Source organism: Budorcas taxicolor, chromosome 10 (genome assembly GCF_023091745.1).
Source record: "Budorcas taxicolor isolate Tak-1 chromosome 10, Takin1.1, whole genome shotgun sequence".
Taxonomy (NCBI): domain Eukaryota; kingdom Metazoa; phylum Chordata; class Mammalia; order Artiodactyla; family Bovidae; genus Budorcas; species Budorcas taxicolor.
Window position 1 is genome coordinate 21,541,603 of NC_068919.1, and position 27,708 is coordinate 21,569,310.

The window sequence follows — 27,708 nt, forward strand, 5'->3', positions numbered from 1 at the left end:
TAAGCGGGGCGGCGGGGGCCAGCGTCCTGGGCCAGGGGGCCGAGGGTGGGAGCGGGAGTGCTGGCGCCGAGGGTTGGAGAGGGGCGCGTGGGGAAGGCCGTCCCGCCCCATCGAGCCCGGCCCGCGTGCGCGTAGCGAGGCACGGTCCCGGCGCCCCCAGACCCCCAGGCGCGCTGCGAGCAAGGGTGCGTGCTCGGGAGCCCGCCTTGGGGGCTTCGAGCGTTGGGGCAGAAAGCCGCCACTGGGGTCGTCCAGCCCAGCCGCCCTGCTCTCCGAGGCCTTTGGCTCCAGCCTCGCCTCCGCTGCCAAGTCGGGCGACTTTGAAGAGAGACAAACTTCTTGATTTTCACTGCCCCCGCCCCATCCCTCTCAGCCGGGCTGCTGCAGAGCCCCGGACGCCCGAATCTCAGCCCCGGGAGCACCACTCTCCGGCGCGGCTCCGGGTGGGGAAGGTTGGCCCCTAAACTCGCTCGTCCAGCCCGACCGCCCCGGCGGCTTCTCCCTGCCCTCGGGGCCGTCCTGAGCGCCCCGGAGAGGCGTCGAGCGCAGCCCCAGCTCCCACCTCCTCGCCCGTCCTGGCACTGGAAGGGAGCTTTGGGCCCATGCGGACCTGGCGTGTCCCCGCGGCCTAGGACAGGCAGCTCCGGGGGCCTGGCCCACCCTGCAGCTTCAGGGAGGCCGCGGGGACGGGGCAGAGCGCGCGCCCTTGGATGAGGTCCCGCAGCGACGCCCCGGCCCGCCCCGCTCCTCCTCCTGCCCGGCCAAGCTGCCTCCCATTTGGGAAGTTTTGTGGGTTTTCTTTCTCCTCCTCCAACCTCCGGGGAGGCCACGATTCAGGCGCCGCAGCCGGGGGCCGCCTCCATGGTGCGGGTCAGCCGCTGCTGAAGTCAGCGAAACCGAGCCTGGCCTGGAGCTGGCCGCGAGGAAGGCCAAGGCCATGGCCATAGCCACGTCGGTGAGTCCAACCAGAGAGAGGAGGCTGATGGGCAGAGACCGCCACGATCTGTCCTGCACTCCTGTCACTTTTATTTCTGCCTTCTCTTTGTCTTGCTCCTTCGTCCCTTGCTTCTTCAGGAGACTCTGTCCCCCTTCTGGCACGTTGGTTTCCCTTACCTCCTCTCGCCTCTCATCACTAACTCCTACTGGGTCTGGCCTCCCCTTCTCTCCTCCCCTTCCCATTCTCCTCTCTTTCTTTCTGGAGGCTGCCCCTGGAAGGAGGGGAGGGGGCAAGCTTGAGTCCTATCTCCTCTTCAACCGATGGCCACTGGAGGTTGGCAGGGGTTTGTGATTGGGAGGGCAGTAAAAGGTTGGAAGGAAGCTGAAAGAATGGAGGTGACTCCAGGAAAACTGGAGGGCAAAAGGCCCAAGGAAGCCCTGCTCTAGAGGAGGGATGGAGGAAAGGAGGGGAAATAGAGTAAAAGATGGAGATCAGACAGGGAGCAAGGGAAAATAGAGAGAGGAGGGGAGGTGATGTCACCCAGCCTCTGGCCACTTTCCTGGGACTGGGGACAAAGGGAGGAGACAGCTGGCATGATGGGACAGTGGGAGGAGGCCTCCCAGGGAACGTGTGGCTCACTGCCACCCCTCTTTAAGGCAGCCACTCCCTCACAAGTCAGCTGGGCCCCTGAGGAGGGAGTAGAGCTGGGGTGGCCACACCCATCATCAATCAGTCTATCAGCGACTCTAGTTGGATTCCCGCAATTGCAGGGGAGGTTTGATCCCATTGGACAGAATTGAAATTGAACACAAGGAGGAGCTCTTCACAGCCCCGCCCCTGCTTTCTGTCTTGTACTCCTGTAGCTTGAATCCCAGCAAAAGTATCCTCTTTCTACCCTTCCCTAGGCCTTAGGATGCCCAGGGAAATCGAGGCTGCCTCTTGCTTTCTGGACTCCTCTGAATGGGCATTCTGGGAAGGAGGATTGTGACGCTGGGAAGAGAAGCATGGCTGCTCACCTCCTCCCACACCCCTCGAGGATGAGTTAGATTTTCACTCCTTCTCAGACCAAACTCCTCTTAGCTTCTCAATCTATATGATGGTGAGAAGACTCTAGTTCAGAGCCAGAAAGGGGGAGGTGGGGTACTCCGACATAAAGATGCTGCCTCAGGAGCCAGCTGATCATCTTTATAGTTCCAGGAGGTAGATCTTTCTTTTTGCTTGAAAGGGGAAAGTGTTGGTATTTATACTCGTGAAACACACAGGACCCTGATAACAGCTAATCTTCTTCAAGTATTTACTGGCCCTAAACTTTCTCTTGGTATGTCCTGGTTCTTTGATGCATTGTCTCATCCAGTACTCACAACAACTCTGAAGCTAGTACTGTTATTATCTGAAAGTGGATATTCAGCTATGGATATGGAATTCTACAAAGGAGGAACCTGAGTCTGGCGAGGTTAAACAGACTCCCCAAAGTCACCCAGCTCGAAAGCAGCAGAGCCAGGACTCAAAACTCAGGTCTGTCTGCCTTAAAAACAGTGCTCTTAACTGCCTGCCTAGATCCAAAACACTGATTTCTAATTTATAGTTGGAAAGAAAAGTGCCAAGCTAACCAGGAATTTGTGTCATCTGGCTAGCATGTTTGCTTTCTGTGGCACAATTGCCTTTAGAAGTCAAAATGTAAGCAGAAAAGGGTTTGATGAATTTGGAATCAGGCAAGAAGTCAGTTTGTTGTTAATCTCATCCAGCCATATAGGGCTGGACAGCCTCTCCAACTGAGGGAAATATTGGTCAAGAGGAGCATGCACTCTCTCTGGCTGAGCAGGCCATCCTTCCCCCAGTGTCTATTGACCAAACGCAGCCTACCCGATATCTTGAGCTGGAGAAGTTTCACCATGTTAGTCAATCCACATGGATTACCTGCTCAGTACTAACTACTCAGCGCCTAACTACCTGTTTTCTACCATCACTGTGTAAGCCACTAGCAAACATATTGGAAGTGGAATATATTTTGATAGTGTGAGTGGCCTGATTCTACCAAACGACTTGGTGAAACCAGAGTGCAGTGATGAGTGACTAGTAAAGGGAACTTGGACATCGTGAAAACTTCCTATGAACTTAAATCCTGTTTGAGCTATGGATCGTCTTTTTTTTTTTTTTTTTTTGAAGTGTAGTTGATTTACAATGATGTGTTAGTTACTGCTCTACAGCAAAGTGATTCACTTATACATATACACACATTCCTTTTCAGTGTTCTTTTCCACTATGGTTTATCATACAATAGTCAATATAGTTCTCTGTGCTCTACCCTAGGACCTTGTTGCTTATCCGTTCTACATATAAAAACTTACATCTGCTAACCCCAACCTCCTATTCCATCCCTCTCCCAAACCCTCCCCCTTGGCACCAGCAGTATATTCTTTACATCTGTGATTCCCTCTCTGCTGCACAGATGGGCTCACTTGTGTCATATGTTAGATTCCATGTATAAGTGATGTCGTATATTTGTCTTTCTCTTTCTGACTTCCCTTAGTATGATAATCTCTAGTTGCATCCATGTTGCTGCAAATGGCATTTATTTATTCTTTTTATGGCTGAGTAATATTCCATTGGGGGTGTGTGTGTGTGTGTGTGTGGTTTACGTCTGAGTAGTATTCTGTTTCATGGCTGAGTAGTATTCCATTATAGTAGAATTCCATAGTATTCCATTCCATTCCAATACTGAATAGTATTCCATGTGGATATATACACCACATCTTTATCCATTCATCTAGTAATGGACATTTAGGATGTTTCCATGTCTTGACTGTTGTAAATAGTGCTGCTATGAAATTAGGGGTGCATGTATCTTTTTGAATTATAATTTTGTCCAGATATATGTCACAGGCCCTCTTGACTTTACTACTGTTACTATACAAGAAGAAAAAAGGAGATCCTTTCTTTTTGGCCATGCCACACAGCTCACAGGATCTTGGGTTCCCTAACCAGGAATTGAATGTGGGCCTCGGCAGTGATAGTCTGGCATCCTAACCACTAGGCTACCAGGGAGCTCCCCAAAAGTAGATCCTTATGCTTGTGGTTGTGAAGAAGAGTGTGAGTGCAGCCTCTGGAATCACACAGCCTGGAGTTGAAATCACGTTGCACCAGCTGTATGTCATTGGGCAACATACCAAGCTCTCTATTCCAATTTCCTTTCCAAACAGGGATAATGATGGCTCCTCCCTTATCAGGTTGAGGATTAAATGAGATGAGATTAGTGCAAACACTTGTTCAGTGTCTGGATATATAATTCGCACTTGGTGTCTGTGATTCACCTGAGCCTAGTAGTGTCCAGGTGGCGCTAGTGGTAAAGAACCTACCTGCTAATGCAGGGGACACAAGAGACATGGTTTTGATCCCTGGGATGGGAGGATCCCCTGGAGGAGGAAATGGCAACCCACTCCAGTGTTCTTGCCTGGAGAATCCCACAGACAGAGGAGCCTGGCAGGCTATGGTCCATAGGGTCGCAAAGAGTTGGACACGACTCAAGTGACTTAGCACACACGCACATAGCTCTCAAAGGAAAAAGCTTAGATATCCCTACCAGGAGAACTGGAAACAGTCTGATAAGTCTTTGCTCTTGGTTGGTCCACCAGCCCCCCCTACGCAAATACACACACACACACATGAGCGTATATACTTTTCTCTTCATGGTAACTTCAGCCTCTGCTGGTAGAACCTCACTTGCTAAGACTGAGAACAAAACAATTGCTTTGGTTTCTGTTTTCTTCCCTATTATGCCGAGGCTTTGTCTGGGCTGGACTTCTCCCAGTCTCTCTCAGAATGAGGTATCTCTGCAGCTGTTTAATCTAACCTGCTTGTAGGGGATACTGACCAGGAAACAGGGAAGGTGATGGAGATTCTACGGGAGACCTTTGCAAGATTTCCCTGTGTAATTCATTCAGCATACGTTCATGGAGGACTGATTCCAGGTCAAGCCTATTGCAGGGGCTAGGAATATAATAGCCCCTTTTCTCACAGGGCCAACAGTACAAGGGAAGAAATCCATTTTAAAAAGTTTGTAGACAAATAGTATGGGCTTCCCTTGAGGCTTAGCTGGTAAAGAATCCACCTGCAATGCAGGAGACCTGGGTTCGATCCCTGAATTGGGAAGATACCCTGGAGAAGGGAATGTCTACCCACTCCAGTATTCTGGCCTGGAGAATTCCATGGACTGTATTGTCCATGGGGTCGCAAAGAGTCGGACGTGACTGAGCGACTTTCACTTCACTTCACTTCACTTCAGTATAAACAGTATAAACTAATGTGAAGGAAGTAATAGGTGGAGACAGACACAGAAGGAGGTGGGGAGAAGAGTGAGAAGGAGACATTATTTATTTTTTGGCTATGCCCTGCAGAATCTTAGTTCCCTAACCAGGGATTGAAGCTGCATTATCCGTATTGGGAGCATAGAATCTTAAGCACTGAACCACCAGGGAAGTCCCAGGAGAAGGAGACATTTAAGAAGAACTGAAGGTGCTTCCCTGGTAGCTCAGGGGTAAGAATCTGCCTGCCAATGCAGCAGACTTAAGCTTAATCCCTGGTCTGGGAAGATCCCACACACCTCAGAGCAACTGTTGAGCCTGTGCACTAGAGCCTGGGAACCTCAACTGCTGAGACCATGTGCTGCAGCTACTGAAGCTCATTCACGTGGAGCCTGTGCTCTGCAGTGAGAGAAGCCACTGCGATGAGAGCCCCCTGCACCACAACTAGAGAACGGCCCCCCCGCCCTCCGCAACTCGAGAAAAAACCCTGTGCAGCACTGAAGACCCAGCACAGTCAAAAATAAAGGAATTGAAAAGAAGAACTGGAGGATGAAAAGGTCTAATCAACTGAAGAGTTAGGGAGGGGTAAAGGAAGAGCAAAGGCGTTGAGGTGGGAAAGAGCTTGTCTAGATCACAGGATAGAGAGCGAGAATGCAGGGAATGGCACTGAAGCCAGGCCGGGCCCATCAGGAAGAGCTGAGTCGGGAGGTCACATGTTTAGCTTGAGGAAACCAGGGAGCTCTGTATTTTGAGCAGGGGTAACGTGACCTGATGACGTGTGTGAAGACCCCTCTCCCTGCTCCCACCTCACCCACCAGGCCCAGCTGGCCCGGGCACTGTACGACAACACAGCTGAGTCCCCACAGGAGCTGTCCTTCCGCCGAGGGGACGTTCTGCGGGTGCTGCAGAGGGAAGGCGCTGGCGGGCTGGATGGCTGGTGCCTCTGCTCCCTGCATGGCCAGCAGGGCATCGTGCCTGCCAACAGAGTGAAGCTCCTTCCCGCTGGCCCAGCACCCAAGCCTGGCCTCTCCCAGGTGCCCCCAACCCAGCCAGGCTCACCACATCCGGCCCCGGAGCATGGCAGTGAGGACCAGGAGGTGAGCACTGGAGCCCCCCAACCCTGATTCTGGACAATCTATTCCTCTCTGCTGCTTCAGGGGGGACAGAAAGAGCCCTGAGACCCCCAGCCCTGCACTGACCCTGCTGTTCAAAGCCTGTCTGCCAAGTCTTTCTGGGCTCTTTCTCCACTGGCACAGGGAGGGGGTTGGAAGGTGTCTAAGCTCCTCCCAGGCGCACACTATGATTCCCTGATCCCCACTCTACCTGACCCTCCTGCCTGTCAATCCCCCAGTTGTACGTGGTGCCACCTCCAGCTCGACTCTGTCCTACCTCGAGACCTCCAACTGGACCCTGCCCACCCTCCCCTGACCCCATCTACAAGGTCCCCAGAGGCGGTGGGACCCAACTGGCTGCCCCTGAAGCTGCCTTGGAGGTGAGGGCTAGGGGTTCATGTGTCTGTTGGACAGGGGACAGATGGCTCTCGGAGATGGGTTAGGGGAGTGGGGGGCCCACTGCCGAGCCTGAAAGTAACTAACTTCTTCCTCTGCAGGTCTACGACGTACCCCCCACTGCCCTCCGAGTTCCCCGCAATGGCCCCTATGACTCCCCGGCCTCCTTTGCCCGCCCTCTGGCTCAGGTTGCCCCCCAGTCCCTTGGAGAGGATGAAGCTCCCTATGATGTGCCTCTGGCCCCAAAGTCACCATCAGACCTGGAGTTAGATCTGGAGTGGGAGGGGGGCCGGGAACCAGGGCCCCCCCTCTATGCTGCCCCCTCCAACCTGAAACGAGCATCAGCCCTGCTCAATCTGTACGAAGCACCAGAGGAACTGCTGGCAGATGGGGAAGGCGGGGGCGCTGACGAGGGCATCTATGACGTCCCCCTGCTTGGGCCGGAGACACCCCCTTCTCCAGAGCCCCTGGGAGCTTCGGCCTCCAGTGACATGGACACCCTGGCCCTCCTTCTGGCCAGAAGCCCCCCAGCCCCACACAGACCCCGGCTGCCCTCAGCCGAGAGTCTGTCCCGTCGCCCCCTGCCTGCCTTGCCTGTGCCGGAGGCCCCCAGCCCTTCCCCGGCTCCTTCTCCTGCTCCGGGCCGGAAGGGCAGCATCCAGGACAGGCCCCTGCCCCCACCCCCACCGCGCCTGCCTGGCTACGGGGGCCCCAAGGTGGAGGGGGATCCGGAGGGCAGGGAGGTGGAGGACCACCCGGCAGGACACCACAACGAGTACGAGGGCATCCCAGTGGCTGAGGAGTACGACTACGTCCACCTGAAGGTGAGCTTGCCTCAGTCAGCACCCCCAGAATGCCTCCAGGAGAATGCGGGTCAAGACCTGAGGTCCCAGAGGCAGACCCTGGCTTCCTCCATTCCCTTCTTCCCCTCCGCTGACCCTGCACCCTGTAGCCTGTGACCCCTGTACTGGGCCACATCATTTGTATCAGTGCCACAACCCAACCTGGGGTCCCCAAGCTCTCTGACCTGCCACTAGGGCTCTCCCAGACCCAGAGTCAGGAGGCTGTGGATCCGATGGGAGGAGAGACCTTCAGGAGGAAGTGGGAGTGGGGAGGAGTGGGAAGCCCACGGGGGCTGCCTTGCCCTGCTCCCCTACCCCTGCACTGAGGCCCTTATCCCCTACCGCAGGGCATGGATAAAGTTCAGGAAGCCAGGCCTCTGGATAAGGCCTCCCCAGGGGATCCTGAACAGCTGGAGAGGGGGCCGCCAGAGCAGCAGGTAACCCGGTGCAGTTGGTGCTAGAGAAGGGGGCAGGGGAGGAGGAGCAGGAACCTGGAAGAAGGGGTATTCTTAACTGAGGCATCGAGGGAAATCTATTTAGGAGAGGGTAAGAGTTCAATGAAACAGGACAGTTGGGGTGGAGAGGAGTTAGAATCCAGAAAGGAGCTGGAACTTTGAAAAGGATATCAGGAATTCAGAAAGAGAGGAAAGAATGTGTTGGAGAGGAGTCAGAAAACTGAGCAGTCAGGGGGACAGAGTTTCTGGGCCGGGTGACTTCTGAGGCTCCTTCCAACTGTGAATTCCTGGGTTCCTAAGAGACCTGGCTCTTAATTCCAGCTCCACCACTAAGAAGCCAGGGCCTCCGAAGCCACCAGTTAATCTCTCTGGGTCTCAAGGAAATGAGACTGTCTCCTCGACTCATGGTCTACAATGGTCCTAATCGCCATAGCTACCATCTGTCACATTTGTACCAAGCGCCAGACCCTGTGCTCAGTACACTGCACCTGTCAGCACTGATCATAGCAATAGTTAGCACTCATACGGTGCTTACAGTTTGCAGTGCTGTGTTCTCAGCTCTTTTTGTGAAGATCAACTAATCTTCACTGCAGTCTTAGGAGGCAGAAACAAGAACTGCACGATCCAGTGTGGTAACCACACGCCACATGCAGCTACTGATCCCCAAGTGTGACCAGTCTGAACTGAAATGCACTGTAAATATAAAATGCACACCAGATTTTGCAGACTTAGTATGGAAAGCAATTTCAATAATTTTTACATTGATTACAGTGTTGAAACTACACCATTTTTAATATATGGAATTACAAAATATGTACCAATTTCTTTGTAACTTTTCTAACGTGGCTACTTGGAAATTTGAAATAGCATATGTGGTTGGCATTATGTTTACATTGGACAGTGTAGTACTAGGCTCCCGGTAGATAAAGAAGATAAAGGAAGATAAAGAAGATAAAGGAGATAAAGGAATGATGACGTTCAGAGACTTGTTTTTGAGGTTGTTTGAATCCAGATTTATCAAACATCAATTCTGGGAATCTTCCTGTCACTCGCTAAGAGAATCTAAATTGTCTGATAGGTGAAGGTACAGTTTAAAGGGGTCGAGCTCAGGGAGAAAGGAAGGCATGAGGAACAAAGGGAGGGAAGGAGAAAGGAAATAAGAACGGAAGTGGCACTGGCCAAGCAGTCCTGCTGAACCCTCTTCTCGCCCTTAGGAGGCCCTGTCCCCTGGGGAGCCACTGGTTCTGCCCACTGGAGATCTACAGCTCCTGCACTTCTACGCTGGGCAGTGCCGGGGCCACTACTCAACACTGCAGGCGGCCGTGGCGGCCCTGATGTCCAGCACCCAGGCAAAGCAGCCCCCGCGCCTCTTTGTGCCCCACGGCAAGCGGGTGCTGGTGGCTGCCCACCGCCTGGTGTTCGTTGGGGATACCCTGGGCCGCCTGGCAGCCTCTGCCCCTCTGCGAGCACAGGTCGGGGCTGCGGGCACAGCACTGGGCCAGGCATTGCGGGCCACTGTGCTGGCCATCAAGGGGGCCGCCCTGGGCTACCCATCCAGCCCTGCAGCCCAAGAGATGGCGCAGTGCGTGGCGGACCTGGCAGGGAGGGCCCTGCAATTCACCACTCTGCTCACCAGCCTGGCCCCCTGAGCCCCTTGTCTCTGCTCTGCCCTCACCTGCCTCCCAGAGCCGCCTCCAGTCCTCAGGTGGCTGGAGGGCTCTGTTTTTGGGACACTGAGGCATCGTTCCCCCTTACTGCCCTTTCCAGGCATCTCAGCCTCTCACTGAGGCCCCTCCTCCCCTACCCCACAGCTTTTTGTACGAGCCATTTTGTATAAATTATTTATATTTAATATTATTCCCTGTTTTGTCAGGGGCAGGCACCAGGCCCTCCAGGGACCTTCCTCCTCCCTCAGCCTGGGGTGGAGGTTCTTGGGCACTGCAAGGCCAAGCCCTCTGGAATCTTAACCCCACAGAGAGCCAAGTAGCTGAAACCTAGAGCCACCAGGAGCCCCTTTTTATGTCCTGTGTCTTGGCTCTGGAACATCAGCACCTCCCTGTTAGCCGAGAGCGAGGGCAGAACATTGGCAGCCCGGAGTGGGAGAGGCCAGAGGACTGCTCCACGCAGAAGCAGGAGAGCTGGGCCTCTGACATGGTGCACCTCAATAAACCGGGCTTTCTGGTTCCCCGACTCTGCTTCCTGGGAGCCTGGGGGGCAGGCCTGGCACCCTTGGCCAAACTGTTGGGACACACACTGTGGGTAGTCTGCCTTTAGGGTTTGTGGAGAAATTCTGCTGTTTCTCCAACTGTTCATCTAGCAGGTTCTCAGCTCCCATGATGTGCCAGGCACAGTTCTGAAGGTCCATTGTGGGGGTGGGCTGGATAGAAACAAGTCAGCTGAAACAAGTAAATAAAAAAAAAGAGGAACCTGCCACAGAGTTGATAGTTGCTGGTAATGGAAATGAACAGGGTGATATGTGACTGAGTAGATGGGGAGAGGACATTGGAGACTTTAGACAGGATTGCTGGGGAGGTGGTATCAGTGCTGAGACCCCGAGGATGAGAGAACCAAGAATAATCTGCAACGTAGCATTCTGGGAAGGCAGGGCCTGACTCCTGCCCAAGGCCTCTCCTCTAAGACCGATGTCAGATGATGTCATTAGAGAGGTGCACACGTGGGGAGGGAGGCCATGAGAGAGCCTTGATGGTGCCCTGCTGAAGAGGTCACCCCAGCTGTCCTCAGCTTTGTTCCATAGGCCAGCTCTGACCCACTGGAGAAGACTGCTGGCCTGGGTGCCCTCTCCCTTAGGTTAACCCAAGAGGGTCTAGTCCCTTAAACTCCCCTTCCCAACTTCCTGCTGACTGTCCTTCCAGACACCACCTTTTAGAGGAGCTGAGGGGCCAATGAATTCAATGTGTTAGAAGTCCATAGTCCACAGGGCCTTGGTGAAATCGATGGGCCATGGCCTAGACAGGAGATCACTTCAGCCGTTTACCGCAAGGGAAGAAGTCCAAGCCACATTGCTTAAGCTCCGCTTTCCCAAGATTCGATCCTGGCACAGTGTGACTAGACTGGAGGTACCCCAAAATTCAATCACAGTCAGTCCCTTGGCCCCTCTCCCCATGCATTTGCCTCCTCCATTTGAGGTTCTTTGTTCCCATTTCACTCTCAAAAGAAACTCATTTCCAGAGGCTGAGGCCACCAAAATTCACCCCTAGGTGTTGGCGTTAAAGACATAACAGAGGCCGTTCTCCACCACCTTCCAGAAAGAATTTCAAGAGATCAGCCTGGAATTAGAGTCAGAGGTCTCAGTGCAAGTTTCTGTGTACCTTGTGTCTGCAGGTAAATCCTGTCAGATCCTCAGAGTCCTAGTTTCCTCTCTAATATGAGAAGGAACATAGTGATCGCTCAGGGCTGTTGTGAGGCCCTAACAAGATAATGCGTGTGAACAGCTCAGCAACGCAGAAAGTTACCTGGATTACAATTCCAAGACAGACATGAGGAGACTAGCAAATAAATCCCCAAGGAATGTTGCCTGTGACAGCACCGAAGTAAATACTGAAGAGATGCTGAAATGGGTTGGGGGTGGGGAGAGGCTGCTTATTGCATTAGAAGACTTTCCCATATCTGGAAAATTTTCTGAACAGAGGGGACAAATTAGAAGTGTGGTTCAGTGGAGAAAAGATGGAATGGATTTCCATCTTGAGATTGACAGGACATCCTTTTCAACACTTACCTGGGATAAGAGAATAAAGAACCTATTAGAAATCAAGTCTAAAAAAAAAAAAAAGGAAATCAAATCTCCTTGGGAAGTACATTTCAAACTTTAATGTACATATACATGGGGATCTGGTTAAAAATGCAAAGTATCCGAAAACAGCCTTCGATTCTACATTTCCAGCAACTTCCCAGGTGATGTGGATGTTCCTGGTCTGTAAATCATACTTTGAGTAGCAATTCAAGGAGTTAGGGGAGACTTCTCTAAGGCAAATAAGCTTGAACTGACAGCTGAAGAGGAACTTGACTAAAGTAGAGGAGACTTCTAGGCACAAGGACCAGCTTATGCAAGGGCCCTGTAGCACTGGAAAAACTGGAAGAATGTCAGTGTGACTGGTGCGCAGAATTTGGAGAGAGAGAGAGCTGCAGAGAGTATGGGATCTCTATGAGGTCTAGAATATTGCATTTACCTTGACGGTAGAAGACGCTGATGGTTGTTAAACAGGAAAGGAACACAGACATCTGCCTTTTGAAAAGATCAGTCCATCTGCATTATGAACAGATGGGGGGAAAGGATTGGAAACAAAGCAGATACAGAGCACCGGTTAAGAACTGGGAGGCTAAAGCAGTCTTCACAACAGGTAGTTTGACTAGCGGTGCCGGAGATAGATGGAAAGAAGCAGAATGTCTGAGAACTACCCAGGAAATGAAATGCGTAGGATCTTGTAGAGGATTTGACATGGGGTGGAGAGCGGGGGTAAGGAAGGGGGCACTCTAAGGGCTGTCACCTGAGCATCTGGCCACAACTGGACGGTGAAAGTGCCATTCAGTGAGGAAAGAAGAGCTAGAAGACGGCCTAGTTGGGGGGAGCGGGGAGACATGACCGTGAGTTTGGTCTTGGACGTATTGACTCTGAGATCCTTGTGATTCATCCAGGATAAGAAACCAAATAAGAGGTGGCTTCAAGGGTCTGGGGCTCAGAAGAGAGGTGGGAACTGGAGACGTAAATATGGGAATCAGGTTTATATTGGCTCCTATTATTTATACTGAGGGTGATGGAAGCTGTGGGCATAAGTGAGATTCTGAGGCGGAGAGAACAGTATGAGATGAGGACCTAGAATCAAGCCTCCAAAGATCACAGGCTCTGACAGATGGTGAGGAGAATGAGTCTGTGGTAGAGAAAAGAGTAGCAAGAGAAAGAAAATCTGGAGAGTATGGGACCTGGCAGCCAGGGAAGAAAGAGTTTAGAGGAAGGGGTAGCCAACAAAGCCAAATGCTGCTGAGAAATGATGGAGACTCAGCCAGGGTGGGGTTGTGAAACCAGAGAAGGGGTCTTGCAGAGGACTAAAGCCAAGGCTGAGTGCAGCGCCCAGTGCAGTCCACCATATGCATGCACCCCTTCCAGTATGCCTCTCTCTCTCCTCAGTGAGCCACTCCGATGTAAGTCGTGTCCATCCTGTTATCCCCAAAGCCCAGCACACGGCCAGAATATAGCAGACACTTAATAAATTGTACTACTGAGTGAGTGGATGCATGGATGGATGGATGAGCAGGAAGAACTGGAAGCAAAAGAGGAATCGCTGGCACCTGCCTGGGATGTACTATCCTTTAGCTATTGCCCTTATACCGCAATGGCCCGCAGACCCAGGGAACAGAGACAGAGCCCCATCTTCTCCCTCCCCTGGGTCCTGGCCCCCCTTCCTCTCTCTGACGAAGAGTCTGGACCGAAGGTTCTGCTGACGTTGGAAGGGGAGGAGAGTCTGGAGGAAGGGGTGGGGAAAGCGGCGCAGAGATCGCAGAGACGGAGGAGGCGCCCGCGGCTGCAGAGCTGCAGAGCGGGATCTCTCGGCTTCTGTGTCCGGGCAACGGGCGCGCCACTGGGCCAGAAGACAGCGCATCCTTTCCGTGCGGGCCGCCTGGGCCCCTGCGGTCGGCAAACTGGCTCCCCGGGTGGCCACCGGGACCCCCGAGCCCAATGGCGGGGGCGGCAGCAAGATCGACAGCACTGTAGAGATCACCCCCAGCCCCAACGGAGTAAGTGCCCGCGCCCTGGGGGCTACGCCATCATCTCCCCGCACCCCCGGACAAGCGCCTGGCATTTTCCTCCCGCGCATCCCCCGCGGCAGACTGCCTTCCTCCCGCTTGCGCCCGCCCTCTTCCCTTACCCTGCGGTTTTTTCCGCTTCACCCTTCTCCGCCACCCCTCCAACCCACACTCCCACCCCCAGCAGGTCGGGACCCTTGGAGATGCGGTGCCCACGGAGCAGCTGCAGGGTGAGCGGGAGCGCGAACGCGAGCGGGAGGGGGAGGGCCACGCGGGCGGCGACGGGATGGGCAGCAGCCTGTCGCTGGCCGTGCCCCCCGGCCCCCTCAGCTTCGAGGCGCTGCTCGCCCAGGTGGGGGCGCTGGGCGGCGGCCAGCAGCTGCAGCTCGGCCTCTGCTGCCTGCCCGTGCTCTTCGTGGCGCTGGGCCTGGCCTCCGACCCCATCTTCACGCTGGCACCCCCGCTGCATTGCCACTACGGGGCCTTCCCCCCCAACGCTTCCGGCTGGGAGCAGCCCCCCAACGCCAGCGGCGTCAGCGTCGCCAGCGCGGCCCTAGCCGCCAGCGCCGCCAGCCGCCTCGCCACCAGTACGGACCCCTCGTGCAGCGGCTTCGCTCCGCCGGACTTCAACCACTGTCTCAAGGACTGGGACTATAACGGCCTCCCGGTGCTCACCACCAACGCCATCGGCCAGGTGAGGCGCCCCGCTGGGCCGCGGGTCTGGGGGCGGGCCGCACGCCACCAGCGAGGGGTCTCACACCCGCTCCTCCCTCTCGCGTCCCCAGTGGGATCTGGTGTGTGACCTGGGCTGGCAGGTGATCCTGGAGCAGATTCTCTTCATCTTGGGCTTCGCCTCCGGCTACCTGTTCCTGGGCTACCCAGCAGACAGGTGAGGACTCAGCAAGTAGAGAGGAGGGCTTGCTAAGGGAGGCTGGTCCAGGCACCTAGCCTTCGCCAGAGGCTGAAGAGGCTTTGCTCAGCTCTGCAGTGTCCTCTGGATTTCTCCTGTTTATTGACAGGCGGCCCCAGCACTGTCTCAACTTCACTCCCCACCAAGAAATACTCTTACCATACCTCTTCCAAACAGAGGATAACTCTCCCCCCACTGCCAGTCCCACATCCATGAATCAGTGGCCCCATCCTCCTGACCAAAACCCCTAGGTCCACAGAAGTCCTGACTCTTCCTCTGTTGTCCTATTACCACCAAGCTCCTCCCTTGCCGTCCTCATGGATTAATCCCTGTTAACGGTACTGTCTACCTGGTCTGTTAGCTCTGTCTCAGTGGCCCCATTCCTAAAGATCATTAGGTTAATTTCTAAATATCAACAGCCCCATTCACACTGACCAGTAGCTCAACTCTTCAAACAAATGACTACCCTCTTGAGGAGGGTCCATAGTTTAACCACCATGGATCAATGACCACAATAGCACCCCTCACCCCAGGCTAATAGTCCCATCCTCATGGATCATTACTGCTCTCAGATCCTCTCAGATCAAAAGCCTCATTTCCAGGAATCAGTGGTTACATCTCAAAGATCTACAAACCCATCCCCACCAACTAGCAGCTCTTCCCAGGGGTCAAAAATCCATCTCTGATCCTTGACACCATCACCACTGACCAGGTGCTCCATCCCTGGGGACTATTAGACATCTCCACTGGTCTACAGTCCCATCCAAATGGCTTTATAGTTCAACTCCCATGGCTCAAAGGCAACCCACCATTCAATAGTCCAGTTCCCTAAAAACAATACCTATCCTCACTGCCCAATAGTCATACACCCCTGTGGGCAAATGATCCTAAACCCATAGGTCAATAGCCCATCCTCATGTATCAGTGGCCTCATACCCACAGACCAGTAGCATCATTCCTCTGGAGTATGTAGCCTCATACCCAAAGACCTAAATTCAATCTCCTAAATTCAGTAGCCTTAGCCAATAAGCTCAACCCCATGGAAAATAGTCTCACCCTATTGGGTCAGTAGTTTCACTCTCAGGCATCAGTGTCCCCTTCCCAATGACCAGTGACCCCAGTCTACATCCACATTACACCAGTGCTCTTATCCCTAAAAACCAGTAGCCTACCCTCCAAAGATCAGGAACCCTGTCCCCACTGATTCACAGTCTGTGACCGTCACCACTGACCAATAGTCTCTCATTTCCATGACCCCATGCTTACTGATAATCCATATGGATTAATAGATTCTTCCCTACTGGCCAATAGTCCCATCCATCCCGAATGAAATCTCTACCCCAGGAATTAATAGCTACATCCCCGAAGATGAACTGTCCAATCTTCAGAAGTTAGTGATCAGCCCCACTGATTAATAGTCCTATCTCATGGATTAAGAGCTCCACTCTCATGGATCAATGGCTCCATCTTCTGGTCGTGACCCCATCCCACTGACCACTCCTATGGATTAATAGACCCATGTCCCAAACCCATGGAAAAATGGCTTCATCCCCCAAAATCAATTACTCAGTTCCCAAAGATCAAGAGCTCCATTTTCACTGACCAATACTATCCCCATGGACAAGTGGCCAATGGCCTACCTCCTTAGATCAGTAATTCCAACCCTGTATGTCAATGAGCCCATCTCCTCTGATCAGTCTGAGCAAGACAAGCTCCATCCCCACTGACCAATATCTGTATTCCCAAGGTCTCATGGATCCAATTCTCCTAAGCAATATCCCATCCCCACTGATGGCTGGTCTCACTTCCATGAAGAAATGCCTTCATCTCTGACCAATAGCCCTCAGAGTCAGTGGTCCCATCCCCCACAGAACAATAGCCATGCCCCAGGGCCCAGTAGCCAGGGTCCCCATCCTTCCCCATCTCCTGTAGCCTTAGTCCAACCCTTGTTCCCTGGGCCTCATCCTCATATCTCCATCTCTAAAGTGGGCAGGTGGACCCCACCCAGCCACTTCTCCCTCAGGGAGTCTGGGTGACCAGAGGCTCTCCCTGCTTTCCAGGTTTGGCCGACGTGGGATTGTGCTGCTGACTCTGGGACTGGTGGGCCCCTGTGGAGTGGGAGGTGCTGCTGCAGGTTCCTCCACGGGTGTCATGGCCCTCCGATTCCTCCTGGGCTTCCTGCTTGCTGGCGTTGACCTTGGTGTCTACCTGATGCGTGAGTGGCACCCTTCCAGAGCTCCTTCCCTAGGGGCTCATGCCTGCCTGTTTGTATCCCCAGGTCATTGCCACTGCTCCTTGGGACCCCCTCAGTCCCTTCTTCAGCTCTCTGGAATCTCGGCTCTTTCTGGCCAGGGCTTTAAAGGATCCAGGGGTCTTGCTTCTCATACGCCCCTCTCCTTCCATGATCTTTAATGCTTTCCTTGCCCTGGACTTACTGCTGTCAGGGAATGAGCCTTATTTTAAAAATGAAATCCTGAGTAGCTGTAGGAGCTTGAACAACGGTTAATGTGAAGGTCAAATAAGAGGTCTGATGTGAAAGGGCCCGTAAATTGGGAATGCTGAGCCCCCGCAGGGACTCTGAACCTCAAGCCCTCCCAAGTTTGAGCAGGAGAGAGGAGAGGTCCGAACAGCCTCCCCACTCTGCCTTAGCGGTTAGTCTGTGGGAGGCAGTGGCTGCAGCCTCCACACAGGGTCTGACCTTACTCTCTGTCCTCCTCCCTCCCTCTCCCCTCCTCTCTTCCCACCCCTCCTTCCTCCCCGGCCTCTCCTCCCTGTCCCTGCTGTATCTCCAGGGCTGGAGCTGTGCGACCCAACCCAGAGGCTTCGGGTGGCCCTGGCGGGGGAGTTGGTGGGGGTAGGGGGGCACTTCCTGTTCCTGGGCCTGGCCCTTGTCTCTAAGGACTGGCGATTTCTTCAGCGAATGATCACCGCTCCCTGCATCCTCTTCCTGTTTTATGGGTCAGTATCACCCTCCACCTGTTGTCTGGCCATTCCCATCTCTACCTCCTACCTGTAGCTCTAGTCTGCAGACCCGTCCTCTTCTCCACTGCCCCTTGTCCAGGCCTGCTGCAGCCCCAGCCCCTCAGAGGTGGGAGTTTTCCATTCTGGGTCAGGAGATGGGAAGCCTCACAGTGCACTCCCTTCCCCCTCCCCTAGCTGGCCTGGTCTGTTTCTGGAGTCTGCACGGTGGCTGATAGTGAAGCGACAGATTGAGGAGGCCCAGTCTGTGCTGAGGATCCTGGCTGAGCGGAACCGGCCCCATGGGCAGATGCTGGGAGAGGAGGCCCAGGAGGCCCTGCAGGGTAAGAGACAGGGGTCCCACCCATGTAGGAGGACCCTGAATGCTCAGCTGTTCCTTCTAACAGCTCCTCTCTCTCTCCCAAGACCTGGAGAACACCTGCCCTCTCCCTGCAACATCCTCCTTTTCCTTCGCTTCCCTCCTCAACTACCGCAACATCTGGAAAAATCTGCTTATCTTGGGCTTCACCAAGTGAGCCTGGGTGTTGGGGCCAAGGGCCAGGCCGGTAGCTAGGATGGGGGCTGGCTCGGTGGGGAAGGCCTGAGGACCCCTGCAGAGGGCAACCAGGGTGGTGAAAGGCTGCAGGTGGCAATGCAGACACCACAGACGCTGTCCTGTGCCTCCCCGCCCTGTCTCACAGCTTTATTGCCCACGCCATTCGCCACTGCTACCAGCCTGTGGGAGGAGGAGGGAGCCCATCAGACTTCTACCTGTGCTCCCTGCTGGCCAGCGGCACAGCGGCCCTGGCCTGCGTCTTCCTGGGGGTCACCGTGGACCGATTCGGCCGCCGGGGCATCCTGCTTCTCTCGATGACACTCACTGGCATTGCATCCCTGGCCCTGCTGGGCCTGTGGGACTGTAAGCTCCCTCCCTTCCCCGCAGTGTGGGCTCAGCCTAGGAACCCCAGCAGAGATGCCCCACATGGACTCAGCCACTGCTTCTGGCTCAGGCTTCCCAGGACCAGACCAGATCCTGCCCAGATCTTTCACAACCTCTGGCCGCACACTCCAGTCTGTCCTCCCTACTGATCAGTGAATACCCAGACACACCCAGCTAGGGATCAGAAGGGGCGACGGCAGAGACGAGGCCAAGCATGATCTGCCGCCTCCACTCACACGCCCCATCTTGGCCCTCCAGATCTGAACGAGGCTGCCATCACCACCTTCTCGGTCCTTGGGCTCTTCTCCTCCCAAGCTGCCGGCATCCTTAGCACCCTCCTTGCTGCCGAAGTCATCCCTACCACGGTCCGGTGAGAGCAGGCGTGCTGCCAGGGCGGCCTCCAGACCTCTGTCTGAGGACAGGGCCTGAGGGATACCGGAGGAGCGGCTGCTGGGGAAGGGTGGGGGTGAGGCCCACAGCTGGAGGCTCAGTGCCTTGTCGTCTCTCCCAGGGGCCGAGGCCTGGGCCTCATCGTGGCGCTGGGGGCGCTCGGCGGGCTGAGTGGCCCAGCCCAGCGCCTCCACATGGGCCACGGGGCCTTCCTGCAGCACGTGGTCCTGGCGGCCTGTGCGCTCCTCTGCATCCTCAGCATCATGCTTCTGCCGGAGACCAAGCGCAAGCTCCTGCCGGAGGTGCTCCGGGATGGGGAGCTATGCCGCCGGCCTTCCCTGCTGCGGCAGCCCCCCCGCAACCGCTGCGACCACGTCCCGCTGCTTGCCACCCCCAACCCCGCCCTCTGAGTGACCTCTGAGCACCCTGGCAGGAGGCTGGCCCATACCGAAAAGTGGCACAAGGCCCTGGCAAGGAGAGCGGGAGGACTGAGTGAGAGAGGCAGGGCTGCCCGCGAGGCTCAGAGGCACCTCGGGCCAGATACGAAGGGGCGCTCAGGGGGCTGCCCTCACCCCATCTCCCCCCGCTGCTGCTTGGTGTTCACTCCCTTGGCTAGAGTCAGGGAGCAGGGAGAGAGCTCCACACTGTACCACCAGGTCTGGGCTCCATCCTGTGCCCAACCACATCCTCCCAGACCTCATTCTTTCTTGCTCTATCACTCTGTTTCAATAAAGACATTTTGAATAAATGAGCATACCATAGCCTGGACTTCCCTCCCTTCTGTCGTCCTGTCTCTCAGGGGAAGGTTTCTCTCAGTGGAATCCAAACCGTTAACCATCCCCTTCTCCTTCCCTGTGCCCTGCCCTCTCCTCCCACCCTGCCCCCAGCTCCATGTTAACTTACAATTACCACCCCTTACTGATTGCTTGCTCTGCTGCTAGGACTGGGCTAGGCACTTCACAAACTTCATTTAATCATTTAATCCTCGCAACCTTGCAAGGTAGGTGTCTGGATCTATTAAAGTTTTTGTTGTTGTTGTTTTTGCAAGCAGTAACAATTGACTGACTCTAATGAACTTAGAGCAACAAAGCGAATTTATTAGAGGGATTTGGTGGGGCAGGCTATGGTTCTACCCTACGGGAAAGCTCATGGGGTAGAAGGAAAAGCAGAACTAGTTATAAAAGGCCAAGAACCAGAAAGGGCAAGAGAGTCAGTGACTGGCTAGCTTGCCTATCACAACCACCCCCACCCCACCCCACCCCCATTACTGCCAACTGCTGAGGGGAGAACAGGACCTGAGCGCTGCTAGCAGAAGGCTGGATGTTGTACAGGTAAAAATGGCGGGTGCCCACCACAGTATTCTTCTTTTACAGATGACAAAACTGACACTCAGAGACTCAGTAACTTGCCCAACATTACAAAGATAAGGAGTGATCGCTGGGGTGTAACTGGATCCTGGAGCTGGTGCTCTCTAGTGATGCACACTGCGGTCACCTTCCCAATCCTTCCAATCTCTGTACACTACCCTTGGAATCGAGGATTGAGTCTCTAGCCCCCGCCCCAGGAGGGGGCAGTAGGAGACGTCTTCCACCTCAGTGCTAGGGCCTGCCTCTGATTAACCCTGGCCTGGCTTTTCTCCTTCAAGGGCTGCTATGAGGATTAAACAAGATAATATATTGTATGTGCCTCAAATTATCCCACTAGATGGTAAGTTCCCTGAGGACAGGAACTTTGTCTTACTCAACTTTGAAACACCAAAGCCTGACCCATGACAGGTGTTCAAAAAGTTCTATTTGTTCATTCTTTTGGCAAATCTTTCCTGTGCCAGATTTACAGACCAGTACTATCCTGGATATTAGGATTTCAAGGAGCTTGAAATCCATCTAACACTGGGAATATTAATGAGGAGGAAGACAGCAGTGTTTGGAGCATCGAAAGTCTGCCTCTTGAAGGAAGTGGGACTCAGAGAGGCAGGAAGACCTCAGGCAAAGACCCAGGAGACAGGTACACTGTTCTCAATTCAAAGGCCATAAAGCAGGAAGCTTCCCTGGTGGCTCAGTGGGAAAGAACCCCCCTGCCAATAGCAGGAGATGTGGGTTCAATCCCAGGGTCAGGAAGATCCCCTGGAGAAGGCAATGGCAACCCATTCCAGTATTTTCACCTGGGAAGTCCCATGAACAGGGGAGCCTGGTGGGCTGCAGTCCATGGGGTCGCAAAAGAGTCTGACACAACTGAGTGACTAAATAACAACAAGGAAAGCAGAGGCCTGGAGGGAGGAAAGGGTGAGGCGGTCCTAGAGGAGGAATTCTTAGGAAAACAAGTCTTGAAACCAGCCTCTTCCACATGAGGGAGACCCATTACCCAGATTCCTGCAGTTCCTATCTCCTTCCCCTCTGCCAGTCCATGTCCCAGGCCCAGAGTGCTGGAACTAAGCCACGCTTCTGAGTTCTCACCCTCTGCAGAACTCATGGGAATCCTTCTCATTTAATCTTCACAGTACCCTGAAATAGGTATTACTAGCTTTATCCTATTTAGCTACTGAGGGAATGGAAATGAGAGAAATGGAAGGAACTGCTGTGAAAGGCAGAGCCGGGACTTAAACCCAGGCCTTCTGACTGTCCTTTCTACTACCGCAGCTTCCGCACAGCTAGACATTCTGCATCATACGTTCTGCCCAACAGTTTCTGCGCCTTCTGAACTGACTCCAATGTTGACTTTTTTTTGGCCGTACCATGTGGCATGCAGGGTCTTCGTTCCCTGACTGAGTATATCAAACCTGCACCCCCTGCAATGGAAGCGCAGTCTTAGCCACTGGACTGCCGGGGACGGCCCAATGTTGACTTTTTAGCTCTGAGTGGTCAGTGATAACACAAGACAGCATACTCATCGCTGCCTCCAGAGATTCTGTGAGAACCAACAGAATGCTAGGTAAATACATTTTGGAAGAGCCCATGTAAAGCCAAGGAGTTACTTATATGCTAATGACACTCTCCAAAGCACACTGTGAGGAACAGTGTCAAAGAGGCATTTCAAAGAACACATTCTTTGCATACTGCTAGAAAAAGGTCCAAGTCAGGAAAACAAAAATACTCAGGAAGCTAGCGCAGCTCCTGTAGCACGGTAGGTAAGAGACAGCGAGCCTCTCTGACTTTAAGCAAAGAGGTAAAGGCAAAAAAAATGGTAGCATTTGGGAAGCATCAGGGAAGCACAGGGAAAGATCCAGTCCCTCCCCCCCCAAGCAATTCATGGTCTATGTGGAAAGGAACAATGTGTGTCACTGCAACTGGCACCTTGTCAGTTGCTCTAAAACTCACCAACCACAGGATCTCTCCTTGGATCCTTATCAATAGCCCATGAAACGTTATTTTCATGCTTTTTCAGATGGGGAGACTGAGGTATGGACCTCAGCCACTTTTGCAGTGACTGGTAATTGGAGTAGCCAGATCTTGAGAAATGAGAGCCTGCAGTCTTCTTACTGCATACTTGACTTCTTACTGCATAGTAAATAATTCTAAACGTCATGAAAGAAAGTATTACTTATCCTGTAATATTAAGTTGAGAAGGTACCCCTAGGAACCTGGAGATCATTTTCAGACAAACAAGGAAACAGCTACTTCCCCTGAAAAGGCTGTACTGATGAAATGTGAACTGCTTTAGAAATGTTTTAGTTGGATTCACAACTAAAAGCCACAATGGATTATTGAGGGAGAAATTAAAAGGATATACAGGTTGACATTTCTAACCTTAAAAAGTTACATAAAGTGGTATGAAAGCCACTTCCATTCTTCATTCTGTCAACCTAGCCTGGCTACCTTGCAACTGATTTTTACTGATTATCCACTTTCTGGTGCTGCCTCAGGTCTGGGGAGCATGGTCCTGGCCTGCAAGAGCTCAGAACACTGGGAGATACTTACTGTCCTATACAGAACATGCAAAGAAATGGAACAAGTGCTGTAGCACCTCAAGGAGGATTGGATATATCCTATTGGAGGAAGTCAAGGAAAGCTTCTCAGATATTTGGATTGGACCCTACAGGTAAAGTCTTGAGCTTGCCAACGACAGAAAGAAAGAAGAAACAGTGCAGACTAGAGACATGACAGAACATGGTATACACGGAGAACAACACAGAACGGAGAACATGGCATACACAGGGAACCACGGAATGGAGGGCAGCTGTGAACACCCACAGCTAACACTGTACTCATCAGTGAGAGTCCCAAAGCTTCTCCCCCAGAGATCAGGAACAAGACAAGGATGTCTGCTCTCACCACTTCTATTCAACGTTGTCCTGGAGGTTCTAGCTGGAGAAATGAGGCAAGAAAATGAAATACAGGCATACCTCGAAGATACTGTGGGCTCAGTTCCAGACCACTGCAACAAAGCAAATTACACACGTTATTTGATCTCCCAGTGCATATAAAAGTTATGTTTACACTGTATTGTAGTCTATGAAGTGTGCAATAGCATTCTATCTATAAAAGACAATACACATACCTTAATTAAAAAATACTTCATTGCTACAAAATGCTAACCATCACCTGAGGCTTTAGTAAACCGTAATCTTTCCATTGGTAGAGGGAGTGAAATATTGTGAGAACTGCTAGAATTGCCAAGATGTTACACAGAGACATGAATTCAGCAAATGCTGCCTCAAACTGGTGCCAACAGTCTCATTTAAGGCAGAGTTGCCACAAACCTTCATTTAAAAAAAAATGTAATTATCTTCAAAGTGCAAAAGTAAAACCCAATACAATGAGACATGCCTGTAAAAAGCACCAAGAAAGGAAAAGACGATGCAAAACTATATTTGAGGTGACATGATCTTGTATATAGAGAATCCTAAAGAAGCCACACCAAAAAAGAAAACAGCCAAAAACCTTTAAGAACTAAACAAGTTCAGCAAGGTTACTAAACTTGAGATTGAACTTGGAGGACACAAGATCAATATACAAAATGAACTGGGGTGTTTTGGGTTTTGTGCGTTTTTGTTGTTGTTGTTGTTGTTGTTTGCCACACCATGCAGTTTATAGGATCTTAGTTCCCCAACCAGGGATTGAACCTGGGCCCCCGGCAGTGAATGCTCGAAGTTCTAACCACTGGACCACCAAGGAATTTCCAAGATCAGTTGTATCTTTTTTTTAATTGTATTTTTATAATAACTGCAATGAACTGTCTGAAAATGAAATTAAGAAAAGAATTCCATTTAAATAGCTAAACCTCAAATACTCAGGAATAAGTTTAATAAAAGAAGTACAAGACTTGTACACTGTGTTCATAGATTGGAAGACTTTATATTGTTGAGATGCAATCTTCTACAAATGGATCTATAGATTCTACAGAAATGCATTTCTCTGCATTTTCTGTATAGGATAGTAATTATCTCCCAGTGTTCTGGCAGCACCAGACAGTAGTGGATAATCAGCAAAAATCAGTTGCAATCCCTGTTAAAATCTTAGCTATCATTTTTGCAGAAACTGACCAGCTGATTCTAAAATCCACATGGAAATGTAAATAACCCAGAATTGTTAAAACCACCTTGAAAAAGAGCAAAACTGGAGAACTCATACTTTTCACTTTCAAAACTTGTTACAAGGGGCTTCCCTGGTGGCTCAGTGGTAAAGAATCTACCTGGCAAGGTAGGATACACGGTGTAGATCCCACGAGGTGTGGAGAAGCTGAGCCTGTGCTCTAGAGGCCGAAGACGGCAACTACTCAGCCCATGTGCCACCAGAAGCCACTCACTGAAATGAGAAGCCCGTGCACTGCAACAAAGCGTGGCCTCCATCCACTGCAACTAGAGAAAAGCCCTGCAGCAACAGACTCAGTACAGCCAGGAGTTAAAAAAAAAACAACTCCAGTAACAACAGCGTCCTGCTGGCACAGACATATAGATATGAGACTCCAGAAATAAACCTGCACACTTACAGTCAACTAATTTTCAACAAAGGTGTTAAGACTATTCAGTGGGGAAAGAATAGCCTTTAAAAAAAATTAGTTATGTGTTTATTATTTTTGGCTGCACTGGGTCTTCGTGGCTGCACTCAGGCTCTCTCTAGTTGTGACAACTTGGGGCTGCTCTGGTAGCGGTGCAGGGGCAGAGCGAGGGCTCTAGGTGTGTGGGCTTCAGCAGTTGCAGCACGTGGGCTCAGTAGTTGTGGTGCAGGGGCTTAGATGCCTCCTGGCATAGCGGATCTTCCCAGACCAGGGATCAAATCAGGGTCCCCTGCATTTGCAGGCGGATTCTTAACCACTAGACCACCACGGAAGTCCAGAATAGCCTTTTTAACAAATGGTGCTGGAACAAATCCATGATTTGCATGCAAAAGAATGAAGTTGGCCCTCTACTCATACCATACACAAAATGAATTCAAATGGATCAAAGGCTTTATATGACAGCCAGAACTATAAAACCCTTAGGAAAAAAACGTCAGCATAAATCTTAGGGACTTTTGTGCTTCAAAGGACACTATCAAGAAAGTGAAAAAAACCACCCACAAAAGAGAAGAAAATATATTTGTAAATCATTTATCTGATAAAGGTCTAGTATGCAGAATATATCAAGAACTCTTACAACTCAACAATAAAGACAAATAACCCAATTAAAAGGTAGGCAAAGATTCTTACTAGACGTTTCTTCATAGACGATATACAAAAGGTCAGTAAGTACATGACAAGATATACCCAAGAGAAATGAAAACATATGGTCACACAAAAACTCATACACAGATGTCTGGAGCACACATTCCTAATGGTCAAAAAGTGGGAATATCCTAAATATCCAACAAATGATGAACGGATAAACAAAATGTGGTGTATCTACATAGTTGATCCTTGAACTTGGGGGTTTAGGAATGTCGACCCTCCATGTGGTTCAAAATTTGCAAAATTCTTACAGCCCACCCTCCATGTCATAGGTAGCTCTGCATCCATGGGTTCAACCATCAACCATGTACTACTCTAGTACATATTTACTGAAAAAGCCCACATTTAAGTGAGCCCATGCAGTTCATGATCAACTGTATAATGAAATATTCAGCCATTAAGAGGAATGGAGTATTGCTAAACGCTACATGGATGAACCTTGAAAACATTATGCTAAATAAAAGCAGCCAGGCGGAAATGGCCATGTATTATATGAGCCCATTTACATGAAATATCCAGAAAAGTCTTATCTGTAGATAAAGTATATTAGTGGTTGCTTGAGACTCAGAGGGGGGGAAATTGGGAATGCTTGCTAATAGGTATAGGGTTTCTATGTGATGAAAATGCTCTAATTAGGTAATGCACCATTAGGTAATGGTGATGATTATACATATGTACATATATAAATAATATGGTTACTATAAATACATCTACTAAATATTGCTGAAATTTAAGTACACTTCAAAGGCAAATTTTATAAGAATTATATCTCAAAAAAAACAGACATCCATAGAGCCTTCTGGTGGGATGAAAGTCAGAAGTCAGAAATATTGCAAGCTTTCTTCAGCAAATAACACAATTTCCTTTACTTAAAAAAAATTTTTTTTACATCTTTTTAAGAATTTTTATTTATTTGGTTATGTTAGGTCTTAGTTGCAGCACTCAGGATCTTTAGTTATAGTATGAGGGATCCAGTTTCCTGAAGTGAAGTGAAGTCGCTCAGTCGTGTCCAACTCTTTGTGACCCCATGGACTGTAGCCTACCAGGCTCCTCCGTCCGTGAGATTCTCCAGGCAAGAGTACTGGAGTGGGTTGCCATTTCCTTCTCCAGATCTTCCCAACCCAGGGATCGAACCTGGGTCTCCCACATTGCAGGCAGATGCTTTACCATCTGAGCCACCAGGGAAGATTGCCCAGTTTCCTGACCAGGTATCAAATCCGGGCCCCCTGCACTGAGAACGTGGAATCTTAGACACTCAGACCACCAAGCAAGTCCCTCAAGTTCCTTAAGTGTCCTTTAGTATCTCCTTTTTCTGTGACAAATTTGAGCACCTAGAACAGTGCCCAGTACTTTGTTAAATATTCAAATGTCTGTTGAATGAATTACTATAGGCATAAAGGGGAAAAAGGCATTAGCTGGGTCAACATTTTAAAACTAGATAATTTGAGAAAGGCTACTCATCTAACCATATAAAACCGAGGAAAGCTATGGCATTATGGAAAAAACCCAGCCACTGCTTTTTTCTATTGCTGGTGACAAGTTGGGCAAATTCTGAGAAAGCACTGGGCTGTCCTCATTCATTTTCCATCACACATTGCTTCTGATTCAGACTCTCTTAGACTGGCTTCCCTAATCTCTCCTCAAGGACACTTCCTGCCTACAGAATCCAAATGAGATTGGATTTATTCCTGCCCCTTGCTTAAGACAGTTTACTAGGAATGACTGACTGAAAACCAACCAATCTTTTTCAAGGAAAGCAACTTGCTTCTCAAGCTACTTCCTCTAAAATCACTGAGGATGATACATGAATAATGAAGAGACCAGGTAGAACAGGAAATTTAATTCTTGTAAGGATATGAATCAGCAGGTCCAGGATAAAGGGACCATCCAAGGTGAATTAAAACTTTCTGACCACCTAAGTGGCAGGTGCTGTGAGGCCATACAAAGGCACAATCCATGCCCTTGAATTTTTAGTCTAGTGGGGTAACAGAGATGGAATCACTTAAATTATGAAACCATCAAGTTCCAAAGAGAGGAGCAATTTGCCCCGAGTAGAGACATGATT

General features: G+C 51.3%; 2 protein-coding genes across 3 annotated transcripts; both read left to right on the plus strand.

Moving 5' to 3' along the window:
- The first annotated feature begins 833 nt into the window (after nucleotides 1-833).
- Nucleotides 834-10,289, plus strand: EFS (embryonal Fyn-associated substrate). Of its 2 annotated transcripts, XM_052646978.1 has the most exons (6): nucleotides 834-955; nucleotides 6,057-6,335; nucleotides 6,590-6,730; nucleotides 6,848-7,570; nucleotides 7,936-8,025; nucleotides 9,258-10,289. In XM_052646978.1, the coding sequence occupies exons 1-6, from the start codon at nucleotides 938-940 to the stop codon at nucleotides 9,690-9,692; spliced, it is 1,686 nt and encodes a 561-aa protein (XP_052502938.1). In that variant the 5' UTR covers nucleotides 834-937; the 3' UTR covers nucleotides 9,693-10,289. The 2 variants fall into 2 exon arrangements, with proteins under 2 accessions (XP_052502938.1, XP_052502939.1); XM_052646979.1 differs by lacking the exon at nucleotides 6,057-6,335 and having other exon boundaries at nucleotides 871-955.
- Nucleotides 10,290-14,074: 3,785 nt separating this feature from the next.
- On the plus strand, nucleotides 14,075-19,691 carry SLC22A17 (solute carrier family 22 member 17). Its single transcript, XM_052646997.1, has 9 exons — nucleotides 14,075-14,497; nucleotides 14,589-14,692; nucleotides 16,774-16,928; nucleotides 17,506-17,671; nucleotides 17,870-18,015; nucleotides 18,098-18,203; nucleotides 18,373-18,590; nucleotides 18,870-18,981; nucleotides 19,123-19,691. Exons 1-9 carry the CDS (start codon nucleotides 14,090-14,092, stop codon nucleotides 19,409-19,411), a joined length of 1,704 nt encoding a protein of 567 aa, XP_052502957.1. The 5' UTR covers nucleotides 14,075-14,089; the 3' UTR covers nucleotides 19,412-19,691.
- The last annotated feature ends 8,017 nt before the right edge of the window (nucleotides 19,692-27,708 follow it).